We start from the raw sequence: 26,058 nt of genomic DNA on the forward strand, positions 1-26,058 counted from the left end.
CTATCTTTTGTCATCTTGAAACCTACCCTGCTCTTTTCCTTTGTCGTCTTCTCTGTGCTGGCTACATCCCCACACCCACTGCCCAACTAGGGATCCAGCTTTTTTCTTCTTCCCTGGGGCTGAGTATGGGCCTGGTTGGGAGCAGGTGTCCCGGGAGTGAGTTGGAGCCATTTGCCTATGGATGAGGCTACTGAGGCTTCTGTATTTTCTTTGGGCATGACCTGGTCAGTTGGAAGAGCGAGCAGAGCAGATCCGGTCGAAGTCTCACATCATCCAGGTCGAGCGGGAGAAGATGCAGATGCAACTGAGTCACAAGAGGGCTCGCGTGGAGCTGGAGCGCGCGGCCAGCACCAGTGCCCGGAGCTATGAGGTGGGTTCCAGCTGGCCAGCTCCTGGAGACCACGAGAACCCAGAGCTGTGCTGGCTGGGAGCGGGTGCTCTGTCCCTGTCTCCGGGGCCTGCCTTCTGGGACCCAGCAGCAGCTGTGTGCCACCTCCTCAAGGAGGCAGCACAGTGCTGGCAGACACCCCACCCTCCCATAGAACTGAATGCTGCTCTGGCAGAATTACCAGAAGGTGTGGGGTGATGGGTTAAGAAAGTCACTGGGTTGGGTCCAGGCTGGGTCTTGCTCAAATGGTTATAGGGCCTCGGAGCACAGAGCCTCGATCTCGGGGCTGCTTCATGTTGCCCTGGCTTCCCCACGGCGGGGCGGGGAAGTACAGCCCCCGTGTAACTGAGAAGCATCAGGTTTTTGCTGGGTGCTTCCTTGGCTTTGATTCGCAGCACTTTGCAGAGTGTTCAGTGAGCAGATGAGCCGTGGAAATGCTCTGAGACGCGGGTGGGGTGCCGGCCCTGTGCTGCCCCGAAGGTGGAAGTCTGGGCCCGTTACTGCCTTACGGGCACGTTTTCGTGCTTGCCTAGACCCCGTAGAGAGGGCTGGGCCTTTGAGGGTGTGCTGCCAGTTGGGTGTGTCTGAACCCGGCGTGCAGGCCCCTGGCTGTGGCATGTCGTGTGGGGCTGCTCTGAGGGCTGTCCTCTGTGGGGCGGGGCTTGGTGTCCTGGGTGGTCCAGTACGGCCTTGGGTGGGTGGGGGGCATTCTGGGAAGGGTGCCCTTACGAGGGTGAGGGAGGTGACCCGGGGCCCTGGCACGGCTGGCGGCACGTCCCTGGCTCTCAGGCCGGGCTGAGGAGCTGTGGGGGTTTCTCCGGGTCATGCATCCTGTGAGGACAGGGCCTGTCCTGGCTGTCTCGGGTCTCCAGTGTCCCGTACAGGCTGTGGCACCTTAAAGGTTCATAGACATGTGAGCCAGTGGGGGTGGCTGCAGGGTCATTACCCGTTTTTGGGGGCCATCCTCAGGTGAGGGCTGACTGAGCTTCACCCTGGGCCTCGCTGCTCTGGGTCCTACCCTGGAAGCCTTGCCTTGCCTGCCAGAGACTGGGTGGCCCTGGGCCACGGTGCCAGCGGTTCTTCCGGGCTCTCAGTGTGGCAGTGGGTGGGGGGACCAGTGGGCGGGAATCTCAGCCCTCCCGCATGGTAACACCTGTCTGTCTGATGGTGTGACAGCGGTGTCCGAGGGCCTGGCCGGTAGCCCCCGTGGAGATGCCGCATCCTGTCCCGCGAGGTGCAGAGCAGGCCCTGTGCAGTCAGCGCACCCTTGCTTCTGCCTCGGGGCGGGCATCTTGGCTGCAGGGTCTCCTCGGGTGGGGCTGGGCCGGAGGTCCCCGTGTCAGCTCTCTCTCGTGCTCAGTGAGGCAGCCCTGGGGGTACCTGGTGCTCAGCTTTCTGATGGGAGCTCAGAGGTCAGCAGTGCCTGGCTCCCCGGACCTGGGATTCTCTGCCTTGGCCCTCAGCACTCTGGCTCCCACTTCCTGGTCCCTTTGCTCCTCAGGCTGAAAGTAACCACCACAGTGGCCGAGTCAGCTTTTTCGAGCTCAGGAGTGCCAGGGTGAGGGGCCTTAGTTCTGGGCCCTCCTCACCAGCACGGGCCAGGCTGCTTGAGGGTCCGAGCACAGGCCGGCTCTGCAGGTTTGCGGGAGGTAAGGTGCCCTCGTGGCAGATAGGGGGCCCTGGGCCTGCTGTCCTGTCTGTGGGCCGCCTGCCCACGCCCGAAGGGGCGTGCAGTCCAATGGAAGCTGCTGGTGCTGCTGGAGCTCAGAGGCTCCTCTCCAAGGTCGGGTCTGAGTATGGGCTGTCAGCATCCTCTCCTCGCTGCAGATGGTTATGTTGGCTGGTGACACTGGGTGATGTATCTGAGTGCCCCTAGAGGGTCCCTGGGCGAGAGCCCTGCACCGCTCGCTTTTTCCTGGCTCCTGGCGGCCTTCTCTGGGCCTGGGGCCTGGCCATAGGGAGGGAGGGCGGTGGGCAGGTTGGACCTCCCTGCTCCGACCCGAGGGTGCTCACCAGATCCTCCCTTCTCGGCAGCGCGAGGTGGACCGGAACCAGGAGCTCCTGACGCGAATCCGGCAGCTTCAGGAGCGGGAGGCGGAGGCAGAGGAGAAGGTGAAGGAGCAGCTGGAGCGCAGCAGGCTGTGCCAGCAGAGCCTGGAGGCCACCAGCCAGAGGCTGCGGGAGAAGGAGGACAGCCTGGCCGAGGCTGGCGAGGTGAGGGCCACCGCAACCCTGGCCGCTGTGCACCTCCCTCTCGCTCCTGTGTCATCGTCGTCGTCGTAGGAAAGACACTGCGTTTCCCTTCTGTGGTTTTCAGTGAGTGGGTTGCATGCTTTTAGTCTTTGTAATTGCGGTTCTTAGTGGTTGATGAAACCATTTTCATTTGGAAACGCTTTGGTTTCTTATACACACACCCTGATACACAGACAGGTGTAGCAGGTAGCTTAACGCGTGCAGCTTTTTGCTTTTTTTGAGTTAGTTTAAGATTTCTTGTTTGTTTGTTTTGAGAGCGAGGGGGAGGGAGGGAGAAAGAGAAAGAGAGAAACATCAGTGTGTGGTTGCCTCTCGCGCACCCTCTACTGGGGACCTGGCCCACAGCCCAGGCATGTGCCCTGACTGGGCCCTCACTCCGTCCACTGAGCCACCCCAGCCAGGGCCACTTTCCTTGAATTACTTTATTTGCTAACTCCTCAGGGTAGGGTCCTCAGGGCGGGGTCCTCAGGGCCCCAGTTACAGCTGTGTCGACGGTGGCATTTGCTTCCGGCTGCTGTGTTGTGCTGTCGGCCACTGTTGGGTGGTCTAGTTCCGCTATGGTCTCTCCTGTCACGGATGGTGGAGCTTTCTGGGGATACTTAGGATTTTGCCCAGAGGTGTGGGCAGTGGCCTGTGGATTTGCACTTTTGGGGCCGTGAGTGGGGTCTGTTAGCATCTGAGAGCACCTTTGACACCGGGGCACAGGTGCGCTGCAGTGTCCCCACCAGCTCTGTCAGCTGAACATTGTGTACCTTTTAGAAGCGGCCCACGCTGATGCCGGGGACATGGGCCTCTTCTGACCTTGCCTGCCCCTTCGCCGTGCTGCCGGGGGTGGGGGTGCTGTGGGTCCTTGGCGCTGTGTCTCTGCGGGACAGCTTCAGAGCAGGCCCAGCCTCTTTGTTCCTTGGCAGTGCTGGAGAGCCCGGGAAGGTGTTCCCACGTCTGTCTTCTGATGTTGCTGGAGGGGGGCTGGGGTTGACCTCAAGGTGAGCCGCTCTCCCGTGGTTGGTGTGCTTGCCCGTGCTCCATCCTGGGCTGGTGTCCTGGAGGCAGGTGTGGGGGCCCCCGGCTCAGTGAAGGGCAAGAGGAGGAGCCCCTCACCACAGAGGTTGCAAAGAGGATGCCAAACGGGGCCCAGTGTGGGGACGGTCATGGCCAGTTTGGGACACAGGTCCATGAACGTCGCTTTTCTTTTCACCTCCTCGGAGAAACCCTCCCTAGTCACTCAGCCTAAAGTCACAACTCCACACCCCTGCTGTGCTCGCCTCCCCCAGGTGCTGGGTCCCGTGCTCGCCATGCCCTGGGCCCCTCTTGGGGACAGCCTGGCGCCCCCTCAGCGCCTGTCTGACCCAGCGCCCGCGCAGTGCCAGGTGCTGTGTGCGCTGGTGGGTTCAGGACGACTTCTGGAAGGCTGTGTTCGTGGTCAGCATGCTTTTGGCTCCTCTGTTCTGTTTGGTTCCCAGATTGGCAGGCTCTGTTGTCATGAAGCACACCACGCAGATCGGGGAGTGGCGGACTCAGGCCTGTGCCAGCCCCGCCAGGCCCCTGGGCGGACGTGGGGCGGCAGTGTCCATCAGTCACAGGGGCCCAGTCGGATTGGGGAACGAGTGTGGTGGTCTCCATGTCTGCAGAGGGTGCCCCAGGGGCCGCTGGGTGCTGCTCACAGTGCTGCACTGTCCTTGGCCCATGTTCCCGCCCTTGCTCCCAGGGCCCCTTATGCTGACGTCTGGCCCCTGGGGCTGGCGTGGCGGCCTTCCCATGCACTAATATACGTGGTGCTGCTGAGTGGGCCGGCCTTTCCTGTCTGCAGGGCAGGCTTGCTCTGTCCCCGAGGACAGCCACAAGGGTGGTGCCGCTGCCAGAAGGCCGCCTGGCGGGCGGGCTCAGGGTGCTCAGAGGACTGGCTGTCTTGGGCCAGGCCATTCTCCAGGACATCTTCCCAGGCTGGGTTGTCTCTTTCAACCACTTCCTACCCCGGGGACGCTTCTGTCTGTGGCATTGTGGCAGCTCCTGTCCATTCTGTGTGACTCCGGCATTGCCCTGAGTATGGCCCCAGTCCCCTGCATCTGGCTTCGTGGGGTCACCTGACTGTGGCTTCCAGGTGGCATCTGTGGCTCTTAGCTGGAGTGGTGTCATGGTGTCAGGTTAGAGAAGGAGTCCAGGCTGAGAAGCCGGAGCCGGATGTGGAGGGCCAGCACATGCAGGGACCAGTGTGGGTCTGAGGTGCCAGGATGTGGGGTGGCTGACGCATCAGGGGCAGGGCTGTCACGGGGCGTGAGGCCCCGCCAACCCTGGTGGCAGCAGTTCTGGCTCCTGAGCCCATTGTCACCACAACCCCGCCTCTCCTGTTGGCTCATGAGAGACGCAGGGTGGGCTTGGGCCGGTGCCTTGGGGCTGGGCTGGGCTGAGGCTGGGTCACGTTCTCTAAAGACGCAGATGGCTCTGTCCCTGCTGTCAGGAGTGGGATGGGAGGGACAGGCGCTCGTGAGGGCATTTTTGTGTGGGACACTCATGTGCGTCTGGGTGCAGCAGCCTCAGTGACTGCTCGTGGAATGGCTGGCTGTCTGCTCTGCTCTCAGACCATCAGCGAGTTGAAGGGCAGGATCTCGGAGCTGCAGTGGAGTGTGATGAACCAGGAACTGCAGGCGAAGGGCCTGGAGTCCGAGAAGCAGGAGCTGCAGGCGCAGCTGGACTTGCAGCGCAGGTGAGTGAGTGCGGGGCGTGTGCAGAGTGGGGTGGCCCCGCACTCCTTGTGTGGGAGACCTGGGCTCGCCTGCGCCCTCAGCCGTGTGCGCCCAGCCTCTGAGTGCCATGTGTGCCGCAGCCCCGAGGCTCTGCAGGTGCCCTCCATGTGCTTTCTCCCCGCCATGGGCTCTCGGGGCAGACCTGCGGCCTCTGAGGCCAGGACAGTGTCAGGACGGAGTGGCATCTTAAATGTCCAGAGAGCAACCTGAGGGAGCACTCGTGAAGGGAGCTTCAAGAAGGTGTGGCGGTTGAGTGGGTTCTGAAGGCCAGCGTGGATGTCTCCTGCAGCTGGGGGCTGGGTGGGAAAGAGCGTTCGAGAAGATGGCGGCATTCTGAGCGGAGGCACAGAGTGTGAAAGAGCCCACGGAGGTGAGGTCAGGAGGCTGAGTGCTCTCCTGCAGAAGTTGGCCTTTGTCTTCATAGTTGCTGTCTAGGGAGAGTCCTTGCCACTCGGCAGAGTCAGGGGACAGTCGGGAGCAGGTCCTTGCCATGGCTGCAATGGTGCCAGCAGCCGAAGCTGCAGTGTGAGTGGCTGTGGCACTGGGTGCTGGGGTGCTGCTGCGAGAGAGGGTCTGGCAAGTGGTCTGGGCCCGCCCCATCCTGAGGAGGAGATGGGCCCTGCAGCTGTTGGCCAGGGCTGGAGCCCGGGGTCCTGAGACTGTCCCTGGAGGGAGTGCGCGGCAGCATGCATGCACATGTGTGGGAGTGCGCTTGTGCGAGTGGATATGCGTGTGTGTGCGTGTGTCTTACTGCAGAGCTTTAGGGTTGGGGGGATCATCGGCCTCATACACACCACACTCTGCCTGGCATCCGCTTTTCTCTTCAACAGAAAGTGGCAGGAGGCCAATGAGAAGATCGAGGAGCTCCAGGCGAGCCAAGAGGCGAGGACAGACCAGGAGCAGAGGATCAAGGTGAGTGGCTGAATTTCACCCCTGGCCCGTGTGTGGTGGGCATCACGGGTGGTCCCAGCCCTCCTTCCCCGCGGGGGTGCGCTCAGGGGCCTGTGGGGACACTTGCTGCCCATGCCTGCTGTGCCATTTGCACTGGTCACTCCCTCACGTGCTGGGCTTGTGCAAGCTTCCTGGGATGCCACAGTGAGCCGGGGATACATCCTCCTGGGAAGCTCGTGTTTCTGGTGGGCGAAGACTGACACACGGAGAAGAGACTGACTGTGTGACCGTCCACGCGGTGTGAGCTGGAAGGTGGTGAAGCTGGGTCAGAGAGGCCGTGCAGCTGGTGTGCGCTGGGTCGCGGTGCGAGGCGGCCTGGCCCTGAAGTCCAGGCTGTGCTGCTGCCCTGTGGGAGGGCCTGCTAGGGGGACAGTGACAGCAGCTCCCTGGGGTGGCTGCCTGCTGCCTGGAGAGCGACATTCACACTCTGCGCCCTGCCTTACGATCCGCCTCCCTCCCCGCTGCACTTGCCCCCTCAGTCCCCAGGACCCTTGCTCCCCTAGCCTCGGGCCTCTCACGGGCTGTCCTCTGTGGCTGCGATGCTGACCTGTTCTTCTCCCTGACCTGTCTCCTCACCCTCACCGCTCCACGTGGCCCTGTCACCCTTCTCTGCCTTTCGTCCCCCTGGCTGCAGCCCTCGGCCCACTTCTCAGGGTTTGCTGGCCTGCACTGCCCAGCGCCCGTCTCTCCCCCAGACTCCGGAACGTCCTCGCAGAGACCTGCTCCATCTTCTGCGTCACCCTGTCCCCACTGTGGGACTCAGGACCTGGTCCAGGGTGGGCCCTGTCAGTGTCTGTCGAATGACTCGTTAGATGCTGGTGTCGTACTCTTACCCCGTTTAGTGACTGGTCACTGAGGGGTGCCAGCTGTCTCCATGGTGTCCTCAGGGGGCTCAGGGTATCAGAAAAGGCTGTTCTCCCCAGGGAAAAGACTCAGTTGTGTGTGTGTGCAGAGCAACAGAAGCAGACCTCGCCCATGGGAGTGGGGTGTCTTATCGGCCTGTGTGTTCAGGAGCCTTTGCTGAGTGTCCTTGGGCCAGATATGCGCTGGGTCCCAGCCCCTGCGAGCAGCACAGCACCACCGTGTAACACGAGCGTGCACTGTGCTGAGGGTGCCACCCTGGGAGTGAACGCTGAGGCCCGGTGCAGAGGCACAGCCGGTGCAGGCAGGACAGGCTTCCTGGAGGAGGGGCCCGGGGCCGTGGAGGTCGCTGAGGACCTGGGGCAGTTTAGCATCCACGACTTTCTCCTGTCTGTCCCTGGCCTCCATCAGGATCTGGAACAGAAGCTGCTCCTACAGGAGCAGGATGCTGTGATTGTGAAGAACATGAAGTCTGAGCTGGTGCGGCTGCCCAAGGTGGAGCGGGAGCTGAAGCAGCTGAGGGAGGAGAATGCCTACCTACGGTGAGGGCGTCCTGGCTGGGATCTGCTCATGCCATTGTGCAGCCTGGAGCTCCTTGGGCCCTTGGCCTCCCCCTGGAACATGTGGCTGTCTGTGTGACTTGTCCCTGTCCCTTGCAGGGAGGTGCGGGAGGCCAACAGTCTGCTCCGGGAGGAAGTGGAGGGGCTGCAGCGGAGGCTGAGCCGCCAGGAGAAGATGCAGGAGAGCTTGGTTGACCTGGAGCTGGAGAAGGAGGTGAGGGCCGGAGCTGGGGAAGCTGCTCCCTGTGGGGGGTCCCAGTTGTCTAGGGGGCTCTGAATGTTTCTGTCAGCGTTCCAGCTGGTCCCCTAAGACATGGAGGCTGCTTGCTGGAGTGGGGGGCAGAATCCTGGCCCCCAAAGGTCGTGTCCTGGTCCCCAGGACTGTGATTCTGTTTCCTTAGGTGGCAAAGGGGAACTGAGGGTGCCCCTCCACTGGCCTGGGCTAGGTTGATCCCCTGGGTAACCCAGGTGCTCTAGTGGGATCACAAGTACTTATGTGTGTGGGGGCGATGTCAGTGAGCAGGCTGGTCCCACAGTGGCTGGAAGTACTGAAGGTGGAGGCGGGAGCCATGAACCAATGGATGTGGGTGGCTCTAGAAGCTGGAAAAGGCAAGGAAATGGATGGTTTCCCTAGAGCCTCCGGGAGTGTGGCCTCCAAGGTTTTAGCCCCAAGGGGTCAGACTTCTGAATTGCAGGGCTCTAGGGTGGTAAATGGCAACTGTTACAGATGGTGCCTCAAAGAGACATTGTTGCCAGTGAGCTGAAACATTGTTTCCACTCACAGACTAGAAGGGGGCAGGTGCTGAGTCTTCTCTGTGTCTGCTGGTGGGGTCACAGGCGGCAGGTACTTTGTGGGACCATGTAGAGAGGGCTGTAGGACATCAGTGCTGAAAACACCCCGGTTCTCCTCTGGGCGGGTGAGGCTGCGGCCTAGAGAGGCTCTCTGTCTTGCCCAGTGCTCATGAGCTTGGACCAAAACTTAGGCCCCCCGACCCCTGGCCCAGGGTCTCTCTGTCCCTCTGCGTGGCCTCTCCTTGCCGGCCTGCCTGGCATATGCCATGTCACTTCTCTTCAGTTGTGCTGGAGTCTGGTAAGAGTGGCCGCCGCCTTTGAGGGGTGCCGAGCGCTCTGACCCCCGCAGAGTTCTGTACCGCTGAGGCCCTGCTGGTGCTTGCGCCCTCTGTGGCTGGACAGGACAGTGGCTGTCGCCCATGAGGAGGTCCATGGCCAGCCTGAGGCCCCAATGGGGCATGAGCGGAGCTCCTCTCTCAGGCCAGGATTGTAGCTTGAAAAGACAGCCCCGGAATGGACGTAGTTTATTTTGAAATTGGTTACTATTTTGGCTGTAGAATCACACCGCCTAGTTTTAAATCCTGCTGTGGGTGCTTACTGGCTGTGTGATCCTAGGCAAGTTACTTAACCTCTCTGTTCATCTGTACAGTGAGGAATGACAGTGTTAGCTGCAGTGAAGAAAGTACTAACCAGGCCAGGCCTGGCACTAACAGGGGTGCAGGAGGCACTTGAGTGATGGGGTGAGTGAGTTCAGAACATGGCACCTGGCTTTGGGTGAAGGCAGGAAGCCAGAGCTCGGAGCCTGCCTTCACTGTGGTGACGTTCTAGAGGGGCAGTGAGCCCTGGAGGGTTCCCCGGGGGTGGGTCCATGTGGACAAGCCTGCCTGTAGGCAGCACTGGCCAGGGGTGGGTACTCCCCTCACACCGTTCTCAGGGCTGCCTCCCTCCTGCTGTGGGGCCACAGGGCCTGGGCCACCTGGTAGGTGGGAGGCATTGGGTTCCAGGGCTCAGTCTGTCTGCCCTCCAGCTGGGTATCCCGAGAGCAGCTGGGATACGGGGGAGAGGTGGCGGCTTCCTTTGGTCCAGAGGAGTGTGGGCCATCCGGGAGGCTATGTGCTGGCCCACCCACGGGCCGTACAGCCTGCTGGGAGCCTGCAGAGGGGAGGGGACCCAGGACAAATGAGGTGTTGGTGTGTAGTGTGCTGTTCACAGTTGGGAAGCAAGCTGTCCACTTTGGAGCAGACATGGAGCGTCTCTGTGCCTGGGCTCAGAGCTGAGGGTGGGGTCCCCAAAGGGTGGGAGACTTGGACATCCGTGTCATTGTCAGCTTCATGTGATGAGGTCTGGTGTGGGGGTCCATGGGCACATGGTGGATGGGCGAGAGCGGGGGTGAAGGGGCGAGGCCAGACGGCGGGAGGGCCTTGGAGTCCTTGTACTGGAGACGCCGGGGCACGTTCTCTGCACTCCACCCGCCCTGTCTTTTCAGAGGCTGCTGGCGAAGCTGCGAAGCTGGGAGCGACTGGACCAGACCACGGGCTTGAACATCAGGTAAGCAGAGGTGCTGGTGCCTCAGTGTCCCCCTGTGCTCTCTGTGCACTGGCTCCCAGCCCTGCAGCAGAGGCCCTGGTGGCTGAGGAAGCCAGTGCCCTCCCTGCCTGAGTCTTCAGGGCACCCTCTTTTAGCAGCGGAGGCAGGGACAGGGCTGGACCCCGGGGTGCACTGGGCTGGCCAAAGGAGAAGTGGGGGCTTTTGGCCTGGCCCAGCTCTTCCTGCCCAAGGTGGCTTAGCTGACCAAGACTGGCCACAGCGGGCCATGGCATGATGTCTGCCCCTCCCGTGCCACCCTTTCACTCCCCCAGACCTCTGGGCCCCACTGAGTACTGTGGGTGAGTTGGCAGGCCCTTTTCATGTGACACTGAGTTCGCAATGCGTGACTCAGGCGGCAAAGCCAGCCTGTGCATCCACAGCCGAGTGGTGGCAGGCGTTTGCCGGGCCGGCCTCGTTGGGCTGTGCCAGAGGACTTTCTTTTGTATGTGCTGAGAATGCAATGGCTTCTGGGGGAAGTTGTGCCCGTTGGGCACTTGTGATGGGCAGCAATGGATGAAAACACGGTAACAGAAGATTGATGTCCCGGGCAGGCCGCTGCAGCAGCCTCCCTGGCTTGCCTGTGTTGACCTGATGCTGGCGAGGGAAGCAGGGCGCAGCCGGTGGATGTTGGGCGGCCTTCCTGGGTACAGGGCCGAGCAGCCGAGCTGGGCCTCGTGTGGTCTGACGGGTAGGTGGGCATCTTTATCCCACCTGCCCTCTGTGTGGCATGGCCCCTCCTTCTCCAGTGTCGCTCCACGGCAGCTGCCCCTTGGCCCAGGACCCCTGTGGACCGCCTGCCTCAGCAGCCTGGTCGCTGCTTGGCTGCTGTAGTCTGGGAGGCGTGTGGTGGAAGGTAGATCGCTCTGGATTAGTCCTTGCAGCCTGGGGCTCGCAGGCTGTGGTGTTCAAAGAGCCTTTTGTTGTTTTGTCCGCTTGTGTGGCTTTAAGGCCTTCGTGTGGTAGCTGACTTTCCCGGAGACCGGGCCAACACCGAGAAGCTTCTTTAAAGAGCTGCCCTGTCATCACACCGCAGGACTGCTGGGCAGGACCTGTGGCTGTGCCATGGGCATTATTGACTCCACCGTCCCTCACTTGAAAATGCCTCTTCGTTTTCCTGTTGCCTCTGAGTCACAGAGGACTCCACCTGCGGAGCCCAGACTCACGCAGGGCGGCCCAGCAGGGCCTGGATGTTCTGTGCTTCCTCCTGTTCTCTGGGCTTATTAACTCGCTGCGGAGCTTCCCCCTGCTCCCTGGGAGACGTGTCAGAAGAGGCACCTCCGTGACTTCCTTCTTGTGCAGGAGATCAGAGGCCCGCGTGTGCCCAATCAGTGTGCCCAATCAGGCGCGCCCGCTGCAGTGTTGAGAGCCCAGCGGGCCAGGAGCACAGCAGGGCTGGCCCACAGGCTCTGCCTCTGGTCAGGCTGGCCCCAGGGCTCCGAGGCCAGGGCGCGAAGTGTGGCAGCTCTTTGATGCCTCTTGGCCGGGTTTTCCTGGCGTTGGGGGGAAGGCAGTGCTCTGCGCACGGTGCCCGTGGCGTCACATGTGGACGCGCACTTAGCGCTGCCGTGTAAGCCCCACAGGCTGCCTGCTGGCAGGGGTGGGGTGTCGTGTAGCCCCTGTGAAGGGCAGGTTTTCTCTCTTGTGCTCTGTGGTCGGTTGCGTCTGGGGCTCCTTGGGGACTGCAGCTCCTCTGCCACATCTTTCCCGTCCCCGCTGGGCATTGTGGCAGGCCTCGCCTCTGGCAGCTCGTGCTCCACCTAAGTGTGAGGGTGGGTGTGGGTGTGTGTGACAGGCCCTGGGTCTCAGACTTGTGCTGTGAGTGTGGCTGTCACCAGAATCACTGCGAGAGGGCGGCACAGATGTAGACTCCAGGGCCAGCCTCTCCGCCTGCTGGACTGGACTCTTGGGGTGACTGTGAATGCTATGGGAGGGGATGGCTATCTTTTTTTGCTACCTTTTGGGCAGTTTTTAGAGATTCGGAGCAGGGAGGGTGATTTGGTGGAGCCCCTATTTAATTACCTTGAATGGGGGGTGGGAGACGGGTGGAGGGGTACAGGACACAGGGGAACATTGAGGGCACTTCTGCAGCGTGGGGTCCTGCAGGAGGGATGCCGCGGGGAGGTGGCTCTGTGCCGGGAGGGGCATGTTCTGAGGGTGCTGCTGTCTGGGTGCTTGGAGGTGGGACCTGCCAGGAGCAGGGCTGGGCTGGACACCCTCCACCCCCTGGTGGGGTCAGTGCAGCAGGGGCAATGGTCTGGACCCTGGGAAGGTGGGCAGACCTCTGACCTCTGACCTCTGTGTGGTGTGGTCTTGTTTTTTTTTTTTTTTGGAAAGGTTCTATTTATTTATTTTACAGAGGGGAAGGGAGTGAGAAAGAGAGGGAGGGAAACATCAGTGTGTGGTTGTCTCTCACACGCACCCCCTACTGGGGACCAGGCCCACAACCCAGGCAGGTGCCCTGACTGACTGGGAATCAAACCGGTGACGCTTTGGTTTACAGGCCGGTGCTCAGTCCACTGAGCCACACACACCGGCCAGGGCTGGTGTGGTCTCTTCATGCCTCGGCATCCACATCTGTGAATGGAAGGGCTCTTCTAGAGAACTGGTTTCTCACCAGTGGTCATGGGTCTCTCTGAGCGTCTGAGCAAAGTCACAGACTTTCTTCTCATGCAGACCCGTGTTTGCGTGTGGGTGCGTGTAGACACACAGCTTTGTGTGCCTGTTCAGGGACCCACAACCCCAGAGCGCGATCAGTCAGCCGTAGCTGGTGGCGGCAAGTCGGGGTCCAGGAGATGCCCTGGGAGCAGGGGTTCGAGGGGCTGCTGGGCATTTTGGCCAGGCCTGGTAGGCTTGCGTCTGTTCGGGCCGAGTTGAGGCACTGCGATGACTCTGGGACTGAGACCACACTCACCTGGGCCAGTCAGGACCCCGGGCTCTGGCCTATGCCCAGTGCCTCCTAGGTTTCTGAGAGCTGTCACCACTAGGTGGTGCACCCCCCCTTGGTGATATGGGCCCTCGGAGCCTCCAAGTCCTGGAGCTGCTCTCCGGCCGCGTGGACTCCTGGGTTTGGGTTCCTGGGTCCTCCTGACCCACTGCTGGTCCCCTCAGGCCTTCCTCGTCAGAACCGGGCTTGGTCACGCAGGGGTGGGTGCCTGTGGGTGGCTGGCTGGCCACTGTTGACGGTCCCACCTGCTCTGTTCTTGAGCAGACGGGAATGACACTTCTATGACCCCTAAGGTCCAGGCTCTGTGAGCTGGTGGAGTTCAGGTCGGGTGCTCCTCTGTGGACAGCACCGCGGCCTCTCCTGGGTGTGTGGGACGCCTTGGCCTCACGGACCGGAACAGAGATCCGTTGGTACACCTGCAGAGGCTCAAGCCCCTGAAGAGGGCGTGAAGAAATGGTCTCGAAAGGGCAGGACAGAGGTCACCTTGCTCCCAGTTTGGGGTTTCTTACATCACAAAGAGCCCAGACGTGCTGGGGAGGGGGCATGATGGCTGGTAGGTAACCATGTAAAGCTGTGGGGAAGGCCCTTCAGCCAAGTTCCGTCCTCCGTCAGGGACGCTTGTCCACCCTCGGTGATGCCAGGTGCCAGTCTCCAGCACACGGGTCCTGTGCGTCCCGGGCAGGTTGGGCCCCAGCCCTCTGAGGGTCGGGGGTGTGAGGGGATTTGGGCCTGGGCCTGTGTGCTCCAGGGGGCACTGGTGTGGGAGGAGGGCAGGTGGGTTTGGTGTTTGGGCGTCCTTGTCCCGGGGCTTTGAAAGGGGGCTGAGGGGTTTAGCAGCTGTGTGGAGGGGGCGAAGGTGGTGGAGAAGAGTGAGGTGCTGGATGGCGCCCCTGAGCAGCGTGGTCTGTCGAGGGAATGATTTGAAGGTACTGGGTAAAGGTGGGCACTGTGGACATGTCTGTGCCAGCCTCGGCAGGATGCCTGGGGCGCTGGAGACAAGGAATAACCTAGAGAGGCTGATGGCAGAAATGGGGGGACAGAAAAGTGAGTGGGTCCTAGGAGTATGGGGACTGGTCCTCCGAAAATTAATGCAACTTACTCTTCTCGTAGAAAAAGGGGGAAACATGGTCACCTCAATAGGTGCAGAGGAGGGTTTGTGGAAACAACTGCCTTCATGATTAAAAGACTGGAGCAGGACACGCTGGGGGGAGACGCACTCCTCTGTTGCAGCACGGGGTGGGGACCGCTGTGGGCTCTACCAGAGCGCGGTGTCGCAGACCTGGCCAGTCTGAGAGGTGAGAGAGAGGGAGAGAGTGCAGCCTGGACAGGGAGGAGTGAACCTGTCTTTGGCAGCGAGGTGATCATCTGCACGGGAAATCCCCGAGAATCAGTAGGAAGCCATTGGGACTCAGTGAGTTTAGCAGGTTTGCAGGACCTGGGTATGGCGTGTGCAACCCAGGGTTCCATTCCCTGGCGGTGAGTGCCCTGAGGCCCTGCCGCTGACAGCGGCCTCCAAGCATGAAATGCCTGGGGCCGCGGTAGCAGAACCTATGTGAGACCTGCGCACCGAAGACACCGAGAGGTCGCTGAGAGGGGTTGCAGGCGACCTGACGGTGTGAGTGTCAAATGAGAGAAGGACACCGTGCTCACGGGTGGGACAATTCAATGTCATCCAGATGTCCCTTTGCCGAAATTGACCCGCGCACTCAGTGTGGTCTGGGCAGAGCCCTGGAAGGCTCTTAGGGCAGAAATCGGCAAACTGGTTCTAGAAATTCTGTAGAAGTTAAAAGGACACAGAATGGCTGTAACCCTTTGGAAAAAGAACGAGCTGTAGAGCTTCCGATGCCCGCCTTCAGGCCACACCGTGAGCTGCATTGATCAGGACAGCGTGGCCCCGGGGTCGGGAGAGGCCTTCTGATCAGTGGGGCTGGATGAAAGTTCCAGGGGCAGCCCACGAACGGAGTGGTGACAGAGCTCATCAGGGGCGACGGGGAAATTCAGTGGGAGAGTCTTTCCAGCAGACGGTGCTGACACGGGCTCACCTGGGGCACAGACACGGGCACCTCACACCGTGCACAGAACTCGGAAACGCGAACTGTGAGTGGGAGACGTCGGTGAGTTAGACTTCGTCAAAGTAAAACGCCTGTCCTCTCAAAGGCAAGGCAAAGAGAAGGCCGGCCGTGGACGCGCTCGCCATGCGTGCGTGTGACAGGCCTCATGTCCCAGAAGAGGCTCTTTCAGATCCGGAAGAGGATGACCAGGCGCTTAAAAACGGGCAAGGGACTTGGAGCAGATCAGTTTACAAAAGAAAATACATGGATGGCGACCACAGACAGGGAAAGTGCTTGGCACCACTGTCATTAGGGAGAGCAGGTCAAGACCCTGGGGATACGCAGCTGCTGACCATGACTGTGAGCCCGTGGGGCAGCAGCGCCTGGCACTACCACTGGGGGGCTAGTTTGGCAGCTTTCTTTGCATTCCCAACCTGGCCCAGCTGTTCCACCCCTAGGCATTTTGCTGGGAGGGCTGGAATCATCGGGCCTCACAGAGACATGTGTGTGCGTGCCCCCAGGGCTCAGGCACAGGAACCTGGGAGCGCCCATTCGCGGCCGCACTCGGTCCAAGTGGACCGAGGCCCAGCCCCACGGGGGAACCCTGCTCAGCAGCAAGAGGAATAGGTGGCTGCTGTGGTGAGATGGTATGGCTGCGCCTCTCCTGCTGGGCAGAAGGGGCGTGGCACGTGGAGTTCGCACCGTGTGATGCCCTTTGCTGGAGATTAAATAAGGCAAACCTGACTGGTCATGCTGGAGAGCAGGTGAGTGTCTTCTTGTCCCAGGTCGGGCAGGTGAGGGGCCCTCACAGGTGCCGGGGCTCGCCTGTGACTCAGTAGCCGTGGCTGCTGCACGGGTGTCTGCCCAGGAGAGGCCACCCCGCAGCCGAGCTGGGCCACGAGCCCAGGTGGGCAGTCATGGTGCTGACTAGCTGGGATCAGCTGGGACGAGCTGGGACGGGAGGAAAGGCCGTAGACTGGCCTGGACTGGTCAGGAGTCGGGGTGGGGGGCTGCCTTTTAAAGCTCAGTTCTGGGATGGAGCCCCTCCCCCGAGCTTGTCAAAGGCCTGTGGGCAGCTGTGAGCAGCAGGGCCCTGGGGACTTGGAGCCCATGCTGTGTGGGTGCCAGGTGGGGGCTGCGGAAGGCCTGTCATTTCACGTGGTTGGTGGAGACAGAACGACACACGTGCGTGTCGGATGGGCCCTGCAGGGGGCGATGCACGTGGCCTTTATCCCGTCCACCCGGCCTCACCCCGGCCCTGTGCAGCTGCTCCCTGGCCACCACCACCTGCTCTGGTTAGCCCGGCGGTGCCATTCTCAGAGAGTGGTGCTGAGGGCTGTCGCCGGAGGCTGGCAGCAGGTCCATCCTCCTGTCTGTCCCCCTGGGCAGTGCCTGGGAAACTCTGGTATGTCTTCGTGGAATGTGGGCGCACCCGTGAGCTTCTGTGTGCGCCCTTTCGGCGGGACTCGCCCTGTGACACTGCCCCCTGCTCCTGGCTTCCCTCTCACTGCTGGCAGCGCCCGGCCCTGCCCAGAGAGCTCTGCTGGACTGTGGGAGCACGGAGCCAGGCCTTTCGTGGAGTGGCTGCTCCCTAGCCCTCGGGGCTGTTTTGTTCCTTTCCAGGAAGCAGTGCTGTATGGGCTGCACGAATTCTTAGAAGTGGATTTTTTACTCGGAAGATACGTGTCTTCGAAACCGATGGATGGTGCTGAGTTGCCCCCAGAGATGTATTCCTTCCGTTTCCACCTTGGGGTGTGAGCGGTGCCACCTGCCCAGGAAGCCTGCTTGTAGGGGGAGGCACCAAGGGGCGAGGAAGGTGGGGCTTTCCAGTGCTTTGGCTTTCCAGAAGCTTCTCTAGCCACTTGTGTGGGTGGGGCCTCGGTCAGCAAGCAGGCTGCCTGTGCCCGTCAGCAGTCCAGCCCTCATCTCATTTCTGGAGGACCTCACTGGCTCGTGGTAGGGTGCCCCTCTGGCTTTGCTCCTTCCTTGGTCCCTCTGTGCCAGCGTTGGGCCCAGCTGTGTTTGGGCCGGGAGGGCGGAGTCGCCCCTGTAGGTGTGTGTGCAGGCCCAGTGGCTCTGGGGACTGCAGAGGGTGCTGGGCAGGGGAGGCTGCAAGGCAGGCAGGCTCTGCTGGCCCTGAAGCCGACCAGCTCCCCAGCCCCCAAACTGCCGACCGGTCACCTGGAATGAAAGCTGGGGGCTGACAGGTGCTGACCTGCACATCTCCCCAGAACGTTTGCAGGCGAGCCAGCTGGCAAGTCGTGGGGATGAGCTTCCCGATGTGGGAGGCCAATTAGGAGGACCTCGAGGGGTGGGGGCATCATTTCCTGCTAAGGAAGGACCTTACCGACCCTTCGGGGCACTTCCATCACCCTGGTTACTGTGCTGGCAATGTCCAGCTGCCCGGTCGCAGGGCGGGTCACTGTACCAAGTGCTGTTGGGGGGCAGGGCGAGCTCTTGGTCTGCTTTGATCCGTCTTGGCTGGTTTTGTTTGCAGGCATAGGGGTTGGGGGAGGGGAGGAGTGGTGACTGAGGGGTCCTGGTGGGCCTGGCCCTTTCTCTTGGTCTCGTGTGCAGGAAGGAGCCTCCTGGTCTCAGCCATAAGCTTCTGTGTTGTTGGGTCACTAGTCACATTCGCCAGGAGCTGTTCTCGTGGAGCTTGGGGTACGAGGAGCCTGCCCTCTCAGGCCTGGGCCCCTGTGCAGTGTGGCCTGAGGCTCCTGCTGCTCTGGGGCCTCGGGGTGGAGCCCAGACCCCTGGGCAGGAGGCAGCTGTTCCCCAGCGTTGCTCACAGCCACCCTTCAGCGGCAGCGCCTTCCCCTGTGGCCGAGCCCCTGCTTCTTTCTGCCGTGGGCGTCGTGTCTCTTTCTCTGCTGGTCTCCTCAGCCTGGAGACTTGTGAGTAAAGGGCAGCGCTTGTCTCAGAGCCCCGCGCCCGGTGTCCAGGGCATCGGGCGAGGGCGGGCATCTGACTGCTTGGTTTGGGGCATTCATGTCTGGTTCGTGGTGGCTGTTGTGACAAGGCCCCTGTATTTTCCACACTGTTGTGACCCGTGGGGATCGGCAAACAAGTGCAGCCTAGCACTTCCCACCATTGTCCTTCTTCAGCCGCAGCCCCCGCAGCTTCCCGGCCCCTTGGAGGTTTCAGGCACGCCTGTGTAGGAACGTGGCCCAGCCTTTGCCCACTGGCTGCGGTGGGCTGCACAGCGAGGTGTGCAGGGCACAGCACGGACAGGCTTGCGCTTGCCCTCGCACCCCTACTGCTTTGCGGGGGGTGGCAGGGGAGGGGGCTGAAACCCCCCAACTGTGTGTGCTCAGAGTGGGCCTAGGGCTGCGGGCTTCCCGCCCCACAGGGCGTGAGAGAGAGATGCGCTCTGGAAGACCCTCCCCAGACTCGGCAGCAGCGTCACGGCGCTGCTGGCGGCTCCCTTGCCACTGCTGTGGCTCCCCTGTGTCCTGTGGCGCTGGGCCCGGGCCAGCTGCCCATCAGCCCCTCTTTGGCCCTCAGGTGAGCTGACCCGTCCCTTCACTGGGGCTGCTGCATCAAGTTGGGTGCACATCCATCCCGGAAGTAGCCAGCTGCCCTGTCAGGAGGTGGGCGCACTGAGAGCCGCCATTTGAGCCGGTGGCCTCCCCTCGAGTCTGAGTCTGGGAGAGTCAGGATGGGGGGCCAGGAAGTGGGGCCGGGAGCGGCCGGCCTCTGATGGGTGCCGCCTCCCCTGCTGCGTCCTGTGTGCCCCTGTGGGTGGGAGCCAGCTGTTTGTGTTTCCCTGGGGAGAGGTCCCAGACCGCCGCGGCTAGGCTACAGCGGATGTGTCTGTCCGGCCTGCTGAGAGATTGCTGCTGTTCCCGACGGCCTCTGTCCCGCGGGCTGCAGTGGGCCCAGGTCTTGGCTTGGTGTCTTGTTTCTGTGCTTTCTGGTCTCCGTGGCTGTAGGTAACTTGGATCTGCCTCAGGATCCAGTGTACACACGAGGGCCGCTGAGGACCATGTGATAGGTTCACCTGGCTCTGCGCACAGATGTGACAGCTGGATGGGGGTGGGGGCTCTGCCCCCGTCCCTCCAGCCACTAGTCTCCCTTCTGGAGGCCACCGGTGTTTCCCATGGACATGCACTTGGTGTCCCCCGTGCCCCGTCAGCACCGCTCCCTGTCAGCACAGAGAGCCCCGCTTGGGAGGCACTTTGTGGTTGTTGTGTGGCTGCTGCTGAGGCCAGGGCTGACCCTCAAGTCTGAATCTGGGGGTCTGCAAGGCCACCGGAGGCCCAGGGCTTCCTGGATGGGCTTGCAGAGTTCCCTGAAAAAGTGTCACAGTCAGTTACGGTGTGTGTCATGGAGGACACAACCGTGCTTACCTGTGAACAGAGCAAGCACAGGCGGGGCGACTGGACACACCATCTCCTTCCCCCTCCTTCCCCGGGTGCCATCAGCTCCGCCTCCAGGGAAACAGACCTTGTCCCAGCTGCTGGCGCCAGTGACATGCTCATCAGCACCAAGAAGCCTGCCTCTCATGGACCCGCCATCTTCCCTGCAGCGTCTCCTCCGGCTCTCACCTGTGGATGGCCCTGAGCACCTCTGCTCCACGCCACGTCGTCCACTGGACTGGGACTGGGACTGGGACTATGGCACAGCCTCTCCCTGCCGCAGGTCCCCGTGTCTGTCCCGTCACACTTGTCTTGGGAATCCCATGAACAGAATGTGTGCTGGGCCTAGGGGCCTGCCCGAGCCAGGGCCGCCCAGAGCGGTAGTGGAGTGCTGGGCGCAGCCACCCTGGCACGTGGTCCTCGCCCTCCTGGGAGGTACACATTCTCAGAGAATCACACAGCAGTGTGAAGGGGCAGCCAGGGCTAGGAGAGAGGTGCCAGGTGCTCCGGGAGCTTCCAGGGGCCTCACCGAGGAGGCAGGTGCTGTGGGATGCGGCAGGGCAGGTTTCCGGGAGGCTGGCATCTTGGCTGCACCGAAGGGTAGTGTTCATTGGTAGGAGGGCCAGGCTTCTACCAAAAGCCCAAGGGGCAGGATAAGGATGAGGGGCAACTTAGGATACAGAGTGGGGTGGGGACAGGACAGAGGCTGCTGGGGCCGTGCTGAGAAGTCTGTCTCCGTTCACGACCGTTGGAGTGGCTTTCTGGCTGTGACAGTCAGCTTCAGACACAGCCATTGGGCGCTGCACTTCCTGGGAGAAGGGACACTGGCTGCCTTTGGGTCTGCCTGTGCCTAGTCTGTGTGGCGACCTTCCTGCGCCTTCTGTCACTTGACAGTGTCTTTGGAGGGAGAGGTGCAGGAGGGACAGGGGTGGGCCTCAGAGCATCCGCCAGCCTGCTGTGGCAGGGGCCTCCTCAGAGTGGTGGCGGGCAGAGCCAGGCCTCCCACAGCCTCCCGCTGACTGTGCTGGCCCTCGGGGTGTGTGGACGTCCCTGAGCATTCGCAGTGGGCTGCAGACATGCTGGGCGCCCGGGGTTGTTGGCCATAAACAGTCAAGGAGCCAGCTCTTTCCCCAGCAACGTGGGGCTGTTCAGGAACAGCAAAGACTTGTGGTTTGGGATGTGCAGTTTAGTGGTGGAAGCCCAGAAGGCAGAGGAGTGGACATCCTCTCACGGAGGGGAGGGGAGTGCCGAGGGGCAGAGGGAAAGCATGGGGGGTGGAGAGTGCTTCTCTTCCTGGCTGGGGCAGGGGTCCCTCAGCGGTGGGGTGGGAACTGGCCCTCCTGATGGCAACGGGAGTGTCGTTCCTGTTTGCTGGTCTACATAGGACGCGTCTCTTGGTGAGCAGGGCCGGTTTTGAGAACTTGGACCTGGTGGAGCCGGTCAGTGCGCAGGTGTGTCAGGCACTGCTCCTGCCGCAGGTGGTGCTGGGAGCACGTGCCAGGCAGGGGCAGCGGCTTGTGCAAACACAGCCAGGGAGACTGCACGTGCTTAGAGATGTTACGTGGTTCCAGGTGGTTCCAGCCGGAGAGCACGGGGTGGGTGGCAGAGTGGAGAAGGGGCAGGAGCAGATTCTGCTGGAGTTGAGCCACACTGAGGAGCTGGGCCTCTCCCCTCCCCAGGCCCCCCGCTAGGAGTCACGGTGCCGTCTGGCGATGGCTCGCCGTGGGGTTCTGAGCCTGGTGGCCCTGGGTGGGGGGTGTCCCCACTAGACGAAGGTGCCCTGTCAGGTTTGGGCAGTGCCTGCGAGCAGAGGATGGGGAGTGGCTCTCCCTCCCTGGAGGCTCTCAGGCTTGGGAGGACGTCTGTGTGCAAGGCCAGGCGCTTCCCAGTCTGTCCTTCCGTTTCCTCTCTGGGAGAGTCGCCTGTGCCCTCCTGACCCCAGGCACTAGTGGGCAGAGCTGTGTTGGGGAAACGTTGCCCGTGTGCTCGTTTCTTGCTCACTGATTTGAGGGCTGACCGTCTGCCAGGCCTCAGGCTGGCTCGGGATGCGGAGCGCCACAGTGCAGCTCCCGGCCTCGAAGTGCGCAGACTGATGGTCTCACCAGGGACAGCAAAGTGGGCACTGCGTTAGGCTCGGGAGACTGCAGGTGCAGCTGCGGGTGCTGTGGGTGTGTCCGACTGAGCTGGGGACAGGCCTTGGTTTGTCTTTGCTGGTTCTTAATAATGAAGGCGGGCAGACGGCCAGGCATTTCTCTGCTCTGGACAGTGGTGGCTCATGAGTGGCTGCAGAGCTTGCTTGTTGAAGGCCAGTCCCTTCTCTGGAGAGGCCTTCAACCTGGCTGACAGGACCGCTCTGTCCCAGGCCATGGTCATCCCGGAGAGTCACTCTAGGGCTTGTGAGGCCTGTTCATGCTTGGAGTCTTGCCTATCCTTCCACCTCTGTGGACGAAGCAGGGATTTACTTCCATTGGGCAGAGGAGGGACCAGAGGCTTCAAGAGGGGCTCAGTGGCTAAGGTCATTGGCTCGTGGTGCCCTTGCGGGATGGCTGGGCTGGTCCTGGCACCTTGGGGGCTCGGCCCTCCATGAGCTCCATCCACCTGGCCAGCCACATGGTGCCATGCAGCTGGACCCTGCGTCTTCGTGAGCTGACCGGCCTGCTGCTGGCGCTCACAGGCCTCTGCGGGGACGCTGCCCGACTGGTCACCCCTGCGGCACCTGGTGTGTCCGCCGGCATGGAGCCCGACGGCTGCTGGCAGCTCTTTGAGACTGACAGCTCCCAGCCAAGCCTGGTGCAGAGGGCCTGCCGGCCTGTCGGGCCAGCCTCCCTGCCCTTGCTCAGGCTGAGCGCCCTCCGCAGGCTCTCGGGTTTGCTCCCCGGCAGGGGAGGCTCAGCCACGCAGAGTGAGACCCTCATTACTTGGGAGAGGGAGAGTGGACTTCTCAGGTGGCAACACAATGCTGTTGTGTTTGCGGAGGCGGCTGAGCTAGAAGATTAGCAATTAATTTTTTATTGCGTGCAAACTACTCTTCAGTTCCGCGGGAGACAACTGTCCTCCCACAGTGGGGCGGCTTCTGCCTTGGGGGGGTTTCAGAGCACTGCCGTGGGCTTTTGGACGGGTAGGGGTCGTTTATGTTCATGAGTCTGTGGAAGGCGTCTAGCCGCAACTCTCTGTTTCCCTCCTGCTCCTCTGGCTTCTGCTGCTTGGGTGGTGCCAGCGCTCACTGCAGGCAGGTCTGGGGGGCTCCTCCCCTGTGAGGGCTCTGGGCAGAAAACGCAGTGGCACTCGTCTTTTACCGTGGGCGAGCTGTAGCTGGCTGGTTTGGAAGTAGGCTCCTCTACGTCAAAGCTCGTGTTTTAAATGGGCTTTTATTGGAAAATCAGGCTTGTTTGAGAAGAGTCACTGGAATGTCTTGTGATTTGGGCAATTTTGTTGTTTACTAGAGCTTAGCTGCAGTGTCATAGACGGCCCAGTAGGGGTCGCCACCAAGTTCTCTAACCTTGCGTGTTAGGATACAAAGACTTGCAGTGACCCACAGCTGATGAGCCAAAAATCCAAAAGTCCATATGATTTTCTTCCGTAAAATAAAAGACACGTTTTTCATTTTCACCAGCAACTTCATTGGTTTGGGTATTTTGAGTACGTCCGCTGTCTCCCACTATGGGCTTCCAGTGGGGAGAGGCCAGGGGTGCTGCTGAAGGTCCTCCAGTGCACAGGACGGCCCCGCAGTAAAGGGCTTTGGGCCACAATGTCAGTAATACCAAGGAACGTCGCAAACCACTTTTGACACGTCTGATCGGCCACAGCACCTTCTCCGTGCACTACACAAATGTTCTTTTTGCATTTCAGTTGCATTTTTACCTTTCTCGAAATAAAGCAGGATACGCTGAGGATGTTGCATACCTTCTCCCGTCTCCTGTACTAAACCGACTGCACGAGAATTCACCAACTTTGAGTCTTTAAGAAAACGCACGCCGACAGGACAGCTGTCACAGACGGTCTAACAAAACTGTTTTGAGTGACGTTAAAGACAGCCAAGCGCTACCAGAGCCGTCATACAGAAACAAACGAACGAACTTTTTGGCCCACCCAACACTTTCTCTCGTTCTACCCACGGAAGTTGGCCAGTTTCCCCTGGACTAAGCAGTGGGCACCCGCCGTGGGGCAGACACAGGGTAGAGGCTGGCAGGGCCCGCCTGTCGGGAGCCCAGCCGTGAGTTCCCAGGGCTCTGTGGCCTGTGAGGTCGCTGCTGTCAGTGCTCGGCTCTGCCTCTGTAGGCCCGCACAGGGCGACTGGCCGCCCTCCCTGCTGGCCGGGCGGTAAGACATTCTATGGGGCGGAACTGAGGCGACCAGGACAGAGCCAGGACCGCGGGCTCTCGTTGTGGGAAGGCTGCCACAGACGAGATGCGAGCGAGTGAGGGGCCAGGTTCTGGTCGGACGTCGTTTCCAAGACAGGTGGTGTGCCAACCCCTGTGCAGGGCCCAGGGCTGGCCTGCTGCCTCAGGCCTCGCCCACTTTCGTCCCTGCACCTCGAGACTTCCATGGGGCTATCTGCACACACAGGGTCACGGCCATCACGTTCTCTCCTCCTCTCTGGTTTGGGAGAGTCTGGCCACAGGATGGGACTGTGTTCGAGAGTCGTTCCTGCAGGTGACCAGTGCTCGGCCGGGTGTCCGAGCCTTGGGGGCGGTGCCGTCCCGCTGGGCTTGCCATTGCGCAGGGAGTCTCACTGTGGGCTGGAGGCGTCGGAGGGGTGCCCAGCTTCTGTGGGAAGAACTCAGGAGGATCAGGCCCTTCCCGACGTGCTCCCAGAGTTCAGAAATGCTCGTTTCTGTTTTGCCTTCTTTCTGGCAGCTGAGGGTTCCCAGAAACAGGTGCTGTGACCCTGTCTGTTCCTGTTAGCAGATGTTTGTTGAGCGCGGACAGTGTGGCAAGACACCGGTTGGAGGCGCCACTGAGAACAAGAGGAGTGTGGTCCCTCCCTGCTGTGTTCCAGGCTTGGGGGTCAGGGCGGGAGGGTTGGGGAACCCCTCTGGGAAGGAAGACGGTCCTTCTGTGAGGTGGCGGGCTGCCAGAGCACGGCTGGGGCACCTTGTCTCATCCCTGTGACAGCTGTGCCCCAGAGAGAGCTGGCTGGGACCGGGCTCCAGCTGCCCACGCAGGAGCGGGGACGTGACATCTGCGGGCCTCCCCCCCCCCCCCCTGGGGGGGGGTGAGCCATGTCCGTCCCAGCGGCTCTTCTCCCAGCCTGCCCCGGCTTCCTGACCGCGGGCCGTGCCTCAGAGTGCTGGCCCTGCTGTGCGAACAGGAGCCACTTCCGCCCAGTGGGCGCAGAGCCCTGGGTCCCCTCTTACAGTCAGGGTGCTTTTGTTCCCTCCGGATGCAGCCGTGGGTTGGAGCGCTTTCATTTGCTGACAGCTCTTGCCAAATTAATTTTATTTAATTATCTCCCAGGGCTAAGCTTGAATACATTTTGTGTTAAATTCACAGTTTTCCCCCTTTCTAAACGAAATGGACTTCATATCCTTGTTAAAATCTGATTAAAACTAAAATTGAGTTTTTTGAAGTCTGATTGTTCCATGAAATGGAATTTTTAAACCTAATTACGGCTGGATTTGCATATGCTTTTCAGCACCATTGAAAAGAAAGTAGAAATAAATTTATTAATGACATCCTTTCTGTCATCTCCTTGGGGTGTGCCCTTCCCCCCACCCCCCTTAGGAGTTTGCTGCAGACCCCACTCCCTGGAGGGTCAGCTTCCAGGGGGTCTGTGCTAGGCTCCTTCTCACTTTGCCCTTTGCTGCTCGACCAGTTTGATGGCCGATGGCCTTTTTGGGGTGCCTGTGAATGCCCAAGCCGGTTCCCCAGAGTCTGAGCTCTGGGCTCTGAGGGGGAGGATGGGAGAGGGAACAATGTCTGCGGCCTCTGGGGCTGCCCCTTTCGGCCCCAGGGGTTGGTTCGTAGTCACTGGGCTGCCTGCACCCGGGTCCTGGACTACACTGGTGTTTCTGAAAGCGCGAACAGAGGCACTCTTTTTAACCCCGGAAGTGAACAAGGGGTTTTCGGAGGACCGCCTGCTTGTTCCTCAGGAAATACCGGGCTCAGGAAAGGGTGCTTCCTGCTGCCTGGCCCAACTCCCTTGGGAGCCCCGGGCCCTCTGTCCTGCTGGGGGGGGGGGCTCCCCACAGAGCGCCGCACAGCACCGCGGCCCACCTTACCAGAGTCCGTGGTCGGGAGAGGCAGTGGGTAGATGCCGGTTCTTGGTAGTGGGCCCCATCCGGGCAGCTTCTACATGCCCTTCTCGCTTGAGCCGTGCCCGTGTGTGGGCAGTGGTGTGTCTCTGTGGTCCGCAGCCCGCTCCCCGGGGACCCGTGATGTCGCACGTCTTCCCCTGCGTGTGCTCATCTGGCACCTGCGTGCTGTCCTGGGGAAGGGTCCTCTTGGTCCCTGCCGTCCTCGGACTGGGCCATGCTGGTACGGAGTGGCGAGAGCACGGTGTGTGCTCTTGTGGGGATCGCTGGGGGTGGGGCGAGCATTTCCTTCCAGGGTGTCGCCTGCCTTCT

General features: G+C 61.3%; 1 protein-coding gene across 4 annotated transcripts in view; it reads left to right on the top strand.

The window, feature by feature from the left end:
* MAD1L1 (mitotic arrest deficient 1 like 1) overlaps positions 1-26,058 on the top strand; it is a 176,071-nt gene that overhangs the window by 5,667 nt on the left and 144,346 nt on the right. For all 4 annotated transcript variants that reach the window (XM_053926021.2, XM_053926019.2, XM_053926018.2 and 1 more), the window contains exons 3-9: positions 230-370; positions 2,423-2,602; positions 5,221-5,345; positions 6,216-6,297; positions 7,609-7,739; positions 7,857-7,971; positions 10,036-10,097. In XM_053926021.2, the coding sequence (XP_053781996.1) occupies positions 230-370; positions 2,423-2,602; positions 5,221-5,345; positions 6,216-6,297; positions 7,609-7,739; positions 7,857-7,971; positions 10,036-10,097 (836 nt within the window). The remainder of the gene's footprint in view (positions 1-229; positions 371-2,422; positions 2,603-5,220; positions 5,346-6,215; positions 6,298-7,608; positions 7,740-7,856; positions 7,972-10,035; positions 10,098-26,058) is intronic.

The sequence above is a fragment of the Desmodus rotundus genome, chromosome 6 (genome assembly GCF_022682495.2).
Source record: "Desmodus rotundus isolate HL8 chromosome 6, HLdesRot8A.1, whole genome shotgun sequence".
In the NCBI taxonomy this organism is placed as follows: Eukaryota; Metazoa; Chordata; class Mammalia; order Chiroptera; family Phyllostomidae; genus Desmodus; species Desmodus rotundus.